We start from the raw sequence: 12,468 nt of genomic DNA, 5'->3' as shown, positions 1-12,468 counted from the left end.
TAATTTTACTTTCGGCAAATGTAAAAAAAAAATTATAATTAGTCACTAATTAGTCAGGTCTAAGATACGTTACAGGTTGTGGATTATCTAAACCCCGAAAAAAAAGTAATAAAACCTTAAAATAGAAACAAACAAAAATATTTTTTCAAGATAGTTTCGAACCCGGACCCCCCCCCCCCTCCCCTTGTCACCATCCACCCTGTCACCGTAGCTCCTCCCCCCATGCCGACTCGAGCCAGACGTACCAGTTACGACACTTGACGTCGCTAGAGTTATGTCCCCCTGGTGGCCTCGAAGACCCCGTGTCATCTCCCCTAAGTTGATAAAGTGGACGGGGCACAACGCTTTCAGATAGGTTTTTTTTTAAACTGTAGCAGGGAGCTTTTGTTACCTTGGGAGGTCTTGTCAGCCACTGCGACCCAAAAGGGTTGTATACATTTGACATTAACGATGGTGGGTTGTTTGTTTGTAACGGGTTGTGGGGTAGGGGGGGGGGGGCAAATGCCGGGGCCAATTAGGGCGTGAAGGTGCAAATTACCTGAATAAATCATAGGTACGTAATCAAATAAATACAAACATGATTTTGGCATAATGTAAAGACCAAAGATGAAAACTGGACTTATGTGGTTAATAAAGGAAATAAACCGGGAGTGATCTCCCCTAAACTTTCTCGAATATTCTAATATAACACTACGTGGGATGGCAACTCGGAATATAGACATGATTTTTGTTTACTTAAACTTTTAAAAATAGAATAAAATCTAGTAGAAAAAAAGAATTGCGCACCAAGAAATAGTGCGCAATATTGTTAGTTCTTTATAAATTTGCATGCGTTTTTTGAGAAATCGGAAATAGCGTAAATTAGTACTTCCGATCAACGGAAATTACTCAAAATTTTATAGAAGGTAGAGAATTAGATCTTTTACTTACATTTGAAATTTCATTTATCTATCTGAAATAGTACTCAAGTTATAGGCTTCTGAAAAATTCAAAGTTGAAAAAGTACCACTTCCGGTTGTCGGAAATCGCTCAAAAGTTGATACGGATCTACGATTTTGATAAAATACCTATATATGAAATTTCATCAACCTAGCTGTAACGGTACTCAAGTAATCGTGTTTACACACAGACAGACAGACAGACAGACACACAGACATACGGACAAGATTGCAAAATTATGTTTTTTCGTATCAGTGAGGTGTAAAACGTCGAGATTTGTAAAAATCTCGATTTTTTTTTTTTGCACGATTACAATACTTTCTCTATACTTCGTATATACGAGAAAGTAAAAACCCATCTAACCTCGTATGTATGAGCAATGCTTTTAACATGCAGATACACGAGACTTGATCTGTTGGTTATATTATAGAGATCTTAAAATTGCTATATATTTGCATTCGGCCATAGAATTTTATAATGTAGGTTGATCAGTAGGTTGGTTAGTATGTTGGTCAGCACGTTGGTCAGTAGGTTAGTCAGCAGGTTGGTCAGTAGGATGGTCAGCAGGTTGGTCAGTAGGTTGGTCAGTAGGTTGGTCAGTAAATTGGTCAATAGGTTGGTCAGTGATCAGTATGTTATCAGTAGGTTGGCCAGTAGGTTGGTCATCAGGTTGGCCTGTAGGTTGGTCAGTTGGTCAGTAGATTGTTCAGTAGGTTGGCAGTAGGTTGGTCAGTGATCAGTAGGTTGATCAGTGTGTTGGTTAGTATGTTAGCCTGTAGGTTGGCAGTTGGTTAGCCTGTAGGTTGGTCAGTATGTCGGTCAGTATGTTGGTCAGCAGGTTGATCAGCAGGTTGATCAGCAGGTTGATCAGCAGGTTGGTCAGCAGGTTTGTCAGTATGTTAGCCTGTAGGTTGGTCAATGGGTTACCCTGTAGATCGTCTGCTTCTTGAAGACCCTTCAGCCGAGAGAATAATCCAGACCCTATCTTGCCATGTTGTATTCGATTACGTGGAGACGCCTCATAGGCCGTTAACTGCTTTTCTGAATGGATTTTCTTCCATAGCCTTTGTACATGGAAGAAGAAACTACAAGGCAGTTGTTGCTTGATTTTGAAAATGTCTCTCTAAGATGGGTTGCTATCCCCACCTATCAAGCCTTTAGTAAGGTTTGGGTATACTTATTATAGTGCTATACTGGATTAAATTATTTGGTATTGAGCGTCCAAATGAGGAACATGAGAGCCCCAGAGAGAAGATGAGACAATCGATATGTGAAACGTGCGTCGTGATAATGCAGTCCTTTTGATGTGGGTCGAATGTTATGTATTTCTTTCAGGAATCAGAAAATATATCATTTTCCAGTGTAGATTTAAATGTAGATTCAACATCCAGTTAAAAATTCGCCTACTTCCCGTACCCGTACCCGTATTTGTACCCGTACACGTACACGTACACGTACACGTACACGTACACGTACACGTACACGTACACGTACACGTACACGTACACGTACACGTACACGTACACGTACACGTACACGTACACGTACACGTACACGTACACGTACACGTACACGTACACGTACACGCACACATACACAAATTTCTCCCCCTCCCCAACAAAAACTATTTCATTCATGAGAAAGTTGAAGAAAGTGGATTCAACTTGTAGACCAACATCGCTGGTCACTCTACCACCCTCTTAATCCCTATCAAAGCCGGCGTCTGTTTGATGATAGCACTTCACCGGCTATTCAACAATCCAGACATACCGAACAGATAACTTGAAACCGAAGAGTCGATAGCCGCCCCTTGCTGCAGACAGAGTACATTATCCCCGGGGGTAGTCGCCCATGCTGGCTACCCCTGGGATAGCGAGTTATCAGTCCAACTGCAGGTCGAGTTATCGCCCCTGGCCTAATGACCGGAAGTCTTGGATCGTCCATTAGCACCTGTCACAGATCCTTTAGTCCCGTTTGTTTTATGAGTCTCGACCTCCCCGCATTCAAGCGCTAAAACACGCCATATCCTGCATCACGATATTGTATTGTTATAGTCAATGTTCCCTCTAAGGGGGAAAAGCTAATGTGCAAAATGTATTTTCTATGCGCGGTGTTCTAAAGGTCTTATACAATGATATATTTATTTTACAAAATCACTGCGCGGTAGCTCAAAACTGCTGCGCGGCCGCGCAACCGCGCAGCTTAGAGGGAACACTGGTTATAGTCCCTGGTATATTAACAACAGATGCTAATTAAAGTTATACTACATCAACGATATTTTCTGTATGCCCATTATTTTATTTTTACGTTTTTGTTCTTAGTTAGTTTACAATGTCTATTGTTTGTTGTTTTGCATTTGGGTTTTTTTTTTGTGAGTTGTGGTAGATTTCGTTATTCAATTTTAACTCACTTCCAATCGATTTAGATACATTCATCTCCGATGACAGTGTAAGAATATCTATTTTGAATCCAATTAGTACTGACTTAATTTAAATATTATCTGATTCATTGCTTTTAAAGCTTATTATTAGTAAAGAGGTTTTATTTCTTTATTTTTGTCATTAACGATTTTTTTGGGAGTTGGTAGGGGTGGGGGAGGGGCAGAGGCGTAGCGACCCTTCCCGACCCTTCGATTTTGCACCCCCCTCCAAGATTGCACCCCCCCCCCTCTCCTTCAAGATTTCGATTTGCACCTCCCCCCACCCCCTCAAATTTTCTATTTGCACCCCCCTCAACCTTTCAATTTATTTTTCCAACCCATTTTGGCGCCCCCTAAGGTCGGCGCCCGGGGACATATCCCCCCCCCCCCTCGCTACGCTACTGGGGAGTGGGAAAGATTACTAGGTAATAATGATAACTCGTTTTGTCAAGTGAGCTGGAGTTCACATCTAATGTTTATACAATCTATAGCCGAGACGAACGTCAATAGAACGCAGATAAAACTCCTGCAAAGTGATTCGTATAGGGCTATATTAAAACACCAAATTAGTCGGGTTTAAAACATCTTTAGTGATGAGCTTTTTAATGTACCAAACTTTACGGTTTCTTTAGTGGTAAAACAGCTTTTTGTCACAAAATGTTTTGAAAAAAATCCTCGATCAATGCTTTCTTTTACTAAAGCAAATGTTTAATTGTGTTTTGGTGCATTTAAAAGCTTGTTATTATACACTTTTATGTATATTTTAGCTTTTCTAGAAAATTTTACATTACTTGAGAGTTGTTTTGATAAAATAAACTCCGACACATTGTCATGTTTGAGCGACCACTTAGCTTTGACCCAAAAACACAGATATCCGTCTTGACGTCACGGCGGCTATCTGGCGAATATAAGGGGCTGACAAAGTACGAGGTTAATGACCTGCGACTGTGGTCATCTGTGATGGTTCGTGGTTATCACGTGATCAGGTATGTCATAGGTTTCACTCATGACGTCATGAACAGCTAAACAGAATGGACACAAGGGAAAGAAGCATGTGTGGACACGGAAACGGTGTTATTATCCTTTTTAATGCTCTCAAGTGGACCTTTAATAGAAGAAAAGCGTGTCGATTCTCAAAGGGTATTGAAACATGATTTCATAAATCCGATATAACTCTGGGTACAATCAATACACGTATCTGTTAAGGGAGTTAATTAACATGACGCCCTGATTGGTTTTAAACGTGAGCTTAACTTAGTTGTGTGAAACCACAACCCTATCGCGTGCCATCCTAAACTATAGCCGTGATCCTCAGTATAACTACAGCCGTGATCATCAGAATAAAACTATGGACGAGCTGTAAGACGATGGGCCACTGAAAATATGACTCCCGATAAAAATTACCCTTGTCTACATTCTCTTTCGCCGTGTACTTAAATTGTTGAGTCAAAACAGAGCGTTAAACTATCTAGAGATGTAAACCTTTTGTTAGGTCCATACGAGAAAATAAAACCTACTCATCCTATAATCTTCTACTGTCCTCTCCCCCCCCCCCCCCCCTGCTCTTAAACAAGACATCCCCCCCCCCCTTCAGTTATTAAAACACGCGACGGTCAAGTCGAACTAAGTAACACCATAATAACCCTATCTGCGTGTATTGATTTGAACGAGGTCACTGGGTCTAACATGATATCTGTTCTAAGTTAAGTGACCACACATTATTTTAATAGGTCAGCCTGTCAGTTACTTTAGGTGCGAGATGGGGGATGAGGGGTGGGGGTGGGGGAGGGGGTAGAAGGGCAATACAGATAGTTTATATTGTTTTATTTTATTTATAAGGTTTTTTATGTTTGTTATTAGATTCATCAAACTGTATAGAATCTACTACGTTAAAACGTGTTAAACTTGATTCTGTATTTTTAATTGTTATATAGCTTGGATAATTTGTTACTCGTTTGATTCATGAAGATATTTAATAAAAATAGAGAATGTTTTTTTTTAAATCTTTAGTTCAGTTAAATCGATACATAACATTAATGAACTATTTGACTATATTGATGAACAGTTTATAATTTACGGTTGGAAAAGCGAATCACAGCCTATAGTGTCCTTATAATTCTGGGTATATGTACACTCATTCAGTTGGGGAAGTGGTGTGTGACACCAGTAAAATTGGGGCAGGGGTGTATGACACACCAGTAAAGTTTAGAAGTGGTGTCTGCCACAGGTAAAGTTGGGGAAGGGGTGTGTGATACACCAGTTCAGTAGCGGGGGCCTACGATAAAGCAATCACCAAAATGGCGTTGACGGTTAAAAATAGTCTGTTAAAATCAAAAACACAGAAACGAAATTAGGTGAAATTTAATTAACCCCGCCCACCATCAATCATAGCACGCCCAATTTTTTTTCCGTGTCCCTCCCCTCTTTAAACTTCTTCTGCGCATGAGCACTCTAATTCATGAAATCCCCATCTCCCCCTCCCAACACGTCACAGAGGTTCTAGTTTTAAACTTTCTGCAACAAACAGCCAGCTAGCCGATGCTGAGGTCTTTGACTGAACCCTGGGTCGATATGAATCGATTGGTCTAACTTTTCCCTCTCTATCGTGATAGTTGAAATTAAAGTAGTTAGAAGGTTACTGGTAGATATTTGAAAATGCCGGCAATTTCCGGTCGGAAGAAGTACCAGATTTTTCTACATGCTGTGTTTTTTGTTTTGTTTTAATCGTTGAAATATATATTTGAACATCTGTGTATGGGGCTGATCACACAATCCCTTTACATGCCTAAGTCACATAAACAGGTGAACTCTACTTCAATTGCCCTGTGGACCGTCCGGTTCAGAAAGTGATCTATACTATACTATTCTATACTTTACTTTTCATTATGTTAACAATTAATAAATAAAGTCTCATTTGTATAAAGAAAGGACAGTAAAAACTAAATAAAAGTTGCATTTAATATAAACAGGAATAAATACATTAAAGGGGATAATTTCTGAAATTCCTGTATGTGGATTATTTTTTAATATCCTATTTTTCTCACTTGAGTCTACATTGTCCATTTCTGGGGACTAGTCACTGCTTATGTGGTCGGATTAAAGAAAAACATAATCCGTGATTTGTGGATTAACTTACAGTACAGCTTTAGTTATTTTATTTTTTTCCTACTAATTACAACAATTTTGAAGAAGACGTGTCTACTTTTTAAAATTGTTGATTGGCAAAGTCATTAATGGGTTTGATGTTTAAATAAGCTTAAGATATCTAAGTTCAAACTCATAAATCGTTTCGCTTGGAGGGATAAGCTTGTAGGGAGGGGGGGGGGGGGCGAGTAAGTGAAATCTAAATTATGGGGTGTAACTGAGGTAGAGAGTTGTATGTAGATACATGTCGTGATGGGTGTCAGTCACTTTATTTTGTGTGTGTTTTCTAACACATATCTACAGTAGGTTTTGACAATCAGTAGGTTTGATGGCCTAAAAGTTTGTCGGTTAGTAGGTTGTCTGACAATAGGTTTGATGGTCAGTAGATTTGATGCTCACTAGGTTTAGTGGTAAGTAGGTTGATCGGTTAGTAGATTTGTTGGTTAGTAGGTTTCACGATTAGTATGTTAGATGGTCAGTAGGTTTCATGTTCTGTAGGTTTGATGGTCAGTAGGTTTGTAGGTCAGTAGGTTTCATGATCATTAGGGTTGTCGGTTTGTACATGTGACTGTCACTAGCCTCGTCTGACATGCTGGATAACGATAGTAACCTCTCGCTTGAAATTCATATCTATTTCATCCGTTGACCCGTTTCGACTCGGGATTCGAACCCTCGACCCTACGACTCGACGTACCACTCGCAATTAATTTGACTCTATCCACAATTTCTGTCAACGCGCCCATCTCCTCATTTAGAATATTATCAGCAAACAATAATTTGATAGCCTGTCATTTCCCACACACATACACACACACACATCACCTCCCACACACAGTCACGACTACCCCTGAGGTTTAATTACAGAACGGTATTTGAACAAGACTCCCTTCACCCCCCCCCCCCCAACCAAACGACCCCCATCTATCGGAGTTTCCCGATCGACTGCGCTCTTTGGTAGCCGCTGCGCCACTGTCGAGTTGATTACTTAAGAGAAGCTGGTCATTAATTAAAGGGGGATGTTAATTGCTTGCATAACAATTAGTGTGACAAAGGAGCGGAGCCTCCTATCTTGATTACGTCGTGGGGTTTTGTTTTTTTTTGTATTTACGTGAAACATAAATCCAGTCAGATATATGTCAAGCCAGAAAACTTTCGTGTTATTTGAAACTATTACTTATTGAAATTCAACGTTTAGGCTTAGTGTGTTGACATTAACGTTAATTGCAGTATTGAGGCAAGGGAAATAACGGAAAGAGTTCGTATACCTTTAAGCAAGTATGAATGGGATGAGGGGGGGGGGGGGAGGTAGAGGTTCTGGGTTTTTCCGCAAAACTGGGTTGAATTTTTTTTTCAAGCGGGCGTGACATAAATAAAATAGCAAATTAAATACAACCCCGAAACAAATTAGTATTGCGTTTTAAAAGATAATGGAGTAGGTATTATTTTAAACACATTTTTAAACGTTTGTATTTCTATGTTAAAATAAACCGGGAGTGAACTCCCCTAAATTTTCTCGAATATTCTTATATAACTTGGAATATAGACATGATTTTTAATTACTTAAACTTAAAAAAAAAAATAATTCATAAACAATGTTTTAATAACAAGCTATTATGTAATGATGCACTAAAAAGTAGAAAATAAATTATAGACTACTATTTAAATAACTATAAAGAAAAGCGTGGGTCACATTAGTATCTATTGGATACCTTTACTAATGTTAAGGAAGACACCCACGCTTTTCTTTATAGTTATTTAAATAGTAGTCTATAATTTATTTTCTACTTTTTAGTGCATCATTACATAAAAGCTTGTTATTAAAACGTTTTTTTAAGAATTTTTTTTCAGTACTTTACATGTTTTATTTACAATAGAGTTACATGACTAAAAACCATTGCGCGCCTACTGAACATCATGTTCAGTAGGCGCGCAATGGTTTTTGAACGCAGCCATTACGTGATGGCGCAGCTATTGAAGGTGATGACGCGTGTGGCGTGGTTGGCTAGACATGCCTACTAATTCGGTCCAAATTTTAATTAATTCATAAAAAATTAATTGTGCATAATAGTGCGCAATATTATTAGTACTTTATAAATTTACATGCGGTTTTTGAGAAATCGGAAATAGCGTAAATTAGTACTTCCGGTCAACGGAAATTACTCAAAATTTGACAGAAGGTAGAGAGTTAGATCTTTTACTTACATGTGAAATTTCTTTTATCTATCTGAAATAGTACTCAAGGTATAGGCTTTTGAAAAATTCAAAGTAGAAAAAGTACCACTTCCGGTTATCGGAAATCGCTCAAAAGTTGATCAGGATCTACGATTTTTATAAAATACTTATATATGAAATTTCATCAACCTAGCTGTAACGGTACTCAAGTTATCGTGTTTACACACAGAAAGACAGACACACAGACAGACACATAAACATACGGACAAGATTGCAAAATTATGTTTTTCCCTATCATTGAGGTGTAAAACGTCGAGATTTGTAAAAATCTCGATTTTTTTTTTTTGTGTGTGCACGATTACAAGATTTTCTCTATACTTCGTATATACGAGAAAGTAAAAAAATGAAAGATTGGGTATTAAATGAAACGTATGTGGTTGATAATGTAGAATTATTTTTAGACAAGAAGAGAAGTGCGTACACGCGGTGCACTGTATGAGAGGAGGGGTGTTCGTTGTTATGTGTGTACACTACAGTAACTTGAATGGGGAAATACGATCGAGATAGTTAATTAACATTATAAATGTCCTCCAGCTTCAATTGACATTAACAAATCAATTTTTTTTTTAGATTTTTATAATTTCAAATTTGCATGTTCGGGAACCCTTCAGCCCCTTTTACTGTTCTTTAAACTTTCAATTCATCATTTATCTTTGTAGCTCAGTTATAAATCATGCTGATGTGTAGTCAAACATGTTTGTATTTTAAGCAAACACCCTCGTCTGTCATACGCCGCATCCCTCAACTACAAACACAAACCCTGCAACCCACCCACCCCATCTCCCCTACATTACATAAATATGATACAAACACTTCCGTTCATGCACCCCCTCACGAGGTCCTTACATTACAACCCATTTCTCCTGTCCCATCGCCTTCAATTCCTCCCATCCTTACTCCTGTCTCTCAAAATCCCTCCCCTCCTAGACCGTCATCTCACCCTCCTCACAAAACCCCTCCCTCCAAACGCCTCCCTCCCAAACCGCTCCCCACTCTTCCGTACGGCCCATTACCTGAGAAATGTCAGCAATTTTGGACACCGCGACAGACTTTAATCTTTCTTCAATAACGGCCTGGGCGTCAGCTTTCCTGACGTGGCTACCAGGAAGGTAACCCGAGGCCTGACACCGAAACCCTGACACCCCAAACCTGACAGACACCGGCTCGCACTTACTGTCAAAATATGGCAACAACCATGACAAAAACCTGGCTACTTTTGTTTTTCCTCGACCGCCTTCCGTCTATCGGAATGAAGAATTATTGCAGAAAAAATTGTTAAAGAAAGGAGGTAAAAAATTCGGTTTTCTGAAGAGGTAGTTTCTTCTTTTGTAACTGCGTGAGATTTAGGAGGCGAAATATAACTCAATTAACAAAATACGCGTAGCCTCTCGCACGTATGTAAGTGGAGGTTTTCCTACGTAGTGCTTTATGATCCAATTCTTCAAACTGCAGCCACTTAAATCATAAGATGTGAAATCTCTAATGTAAAATAACTCAGACCCAATACGATTATTTTAACGCTTAGTCTTAACACACAACCAAACTTAAACCGTAAACCGACTGAGAAAACATGTTAGTGGTCAATATTTGATAAAGAAATCAAAATCGATCGAACGATTTTTGAAAAAAAATACAAAAGATAAAATTTCAAAGTCTAATCTGGCTCTCGTCTAGAAGCTGAATATGTTCATTAAATTTAAATTTCTGTTAGATGGTTTATGATTACGTTTTCTTTATTTTCTTAAAGTGGTAATGCTTTTAAATCGCCTGCCACGCAAATCAACACATTAACTAGGGCCTCAACTGGACAATGGAATGTTTGTGTTTGGGGTGGAAGAGGGGTGAATCTAATACACAATTGTATGCGAACATTGTTGTTATGTCATGGAGGTTAAGAATTTTCGCGAAAACTGATCTTTTTTTGTATTGTGAAGGAAATTCAGTTTATATGATTACCGTGATTGTTCATTAGTTTAATTGATAATTTTGTTAATTGCGCATTGTTTTTTTCTATTTCAGAGGGCCAGCTGTCAGATGACGTCACGGAAGGATCGTCCCCCACCTCCAGCATGCGGACTGTCAGGATGTACGACGCCCCCTCCGACACCCACCTCTCCCGGTCGCACCACGCCGCCCCTGCCCACCTTCAGGACCCGTGCCTGCCCCGGCGACCCCCGAATTTCCTCCCTCCCCAGATCAAAATGGAGGGCCCGCCCAGCTTCCTCAACCTCCCCCCGGTCACCCTGGGCTACAGCCACATGGGGTCGTCCGGTGGGGTCGCCAGCGGGAACCTGCCGTCTTCAGTCAGCATGGCGTCAGCGATGGAGTCGTCGGCGTCACTCAAGAGCCCTGACTCCCTCTGTTCCAACAGCGATGACTCCGGGCTGAGCGACGTCAACTGCGGTTACCCGGATTCGGTCAGCGGCCACCTTGACGGTCTCCGGCCAAAGATTTGGTCCCTGGCCCACGTGGCAACATCAGACGCCGGGTACCTGAACCAGAACTGCAGCCCAGTCGCCAACGATCCCAGCAACAGAAACGCCAACAGCATGTCGAGGGGTTTAAGCGCCCACCCCCGGGGGTTGCCAAACGGGGTGTTGCCCCCAGTCCACCTGGGCGGGGGTCATCTAGGACACGATGGCACCGCCCAGTCCGGCCTGTCCCCGACGTCTTCAATGCCCCCCATGGGGATGACGTCATCTTCCTCCATGCCGCCCCTGCACAGCGGGATGACCCCGTGGGGGTCAATGTACGGGGGCCACCAAAGCCTGGGCAGCCCTTTCGGGAAACGGCCTTGCCAAGGACCTTTGTTTTCACAATCGCTCGTCGGGTTGGCACCAAGTGGCCACATGGCCAACAACCCGCTGCACTGCTCGCCACCGACCTCAGACTACAATCAAAACATTACGTCATCTTCCGGGTACTAAGCAAAAACAAACGTCCCCGATAAATTAACAATTTATTAATTCTAATAAAAAACATATGACTTATCTAATCAAATCTGATATAAAACTGTAAATAATATAACGCTTTCTCGAACATCTACGTAGCTAATAACATTATCAACCGAAGAAAGGGACATAATTAAATTATTTCCCTTGGTTTTCGTGGCATTTCAACTATTTAACAAAAATGAAAAAAAAAATGAAAAAAAAAATTCAAGGTTGTTTGGAGTTTAAATGTAGATGCTTAATAGATATTTTAAAGACAATGAAAATCACTTATACAATTTTTAAAAAATATCATCTATAGTCTATATATTTCTTTTTGTAAAATTTCACGTGCTGCATCGCAATGACAGAATTTGCTTTAAGTTTCAAACCGTGTCCAGATAACTCGTATGAAAAGATTGTTTGATTGTTAGCTCAATGCTTACCTGATGTGTGAGTCACCTGCGGTTACCTGCCCATGGTAAACTTTACTTGATAACAATTTACCTAGTCACTAGACAGATGTTTACCATTGTCCTGCTTGATTTTTTTTTTCCTTTTTTTTTAAAAAAAATAAATAAAGAAATGTGTTTTAATAAGAGTTGTTATGGTGTTTGGTTGATGACGTATTGGGTTTTAGACATAAATATAGCCCGTGGTTTTGTTGTTGTTTTTAAAAGGTATTGTTGCTTGTTGCGAACAATAACTATGGTGTAGAACAAAACGTTACATTACTAACATGCAAGAAAGACTGACGGACGAAACGTTAGCATGTTCAGTTATTGTGTGGATTATGTATTCAGA

The 12,468-nt window shown here is 39.9% G+C and overlaps 1 protein-coding gene across 1 annotated transcript in view; it reads left to right on the top strand.

Moving 5' to 3' along the window:
• The window catches only part of LOC131950779 (iroquois-class homeodomain protein IRX-6), a 42,636-nt gene extending 30,435 nt beyond the window's left edge, over positions 1–12,201 (top strand). The window contains exon 7 of the mRNA XM_059312963.1: positions 10,754–12,201. Within this exon, the coding sequence (XP_059168946.1) occupies positions 10,754–11,661 (908 nt within the window). The 3' untranslated portion in view covers positions 11,662–12,201. The remainder of the gene's footprint in view (positions 1–10,753) is intronic.
• The last annotated feature ends 267 nt before the right edge of the window (positions 12,202–12,468 follow it).

Source organism: Physella acuta, unplaced genomic scaffold (assembly GCF_028476545.2).
Source record: "Physella acuta isolate Inbredline_101_S28 unplaced genomic scaffold, ASM2847654v3 ptg000778l, whole genome shotgun sequence".
In the NCBI taxonomy this organism is placed as follows: domain Eukaryota; kingdom Metazoa; phylum Mollusca; class Gastropoda; family Physidae; genus Physella; species Physella acuta.
The sequence above is the reverse complement of the archived record's forward strand: the minus strand, read 5'-3'. Positions and strand labels throughout refer to the sequence as shown.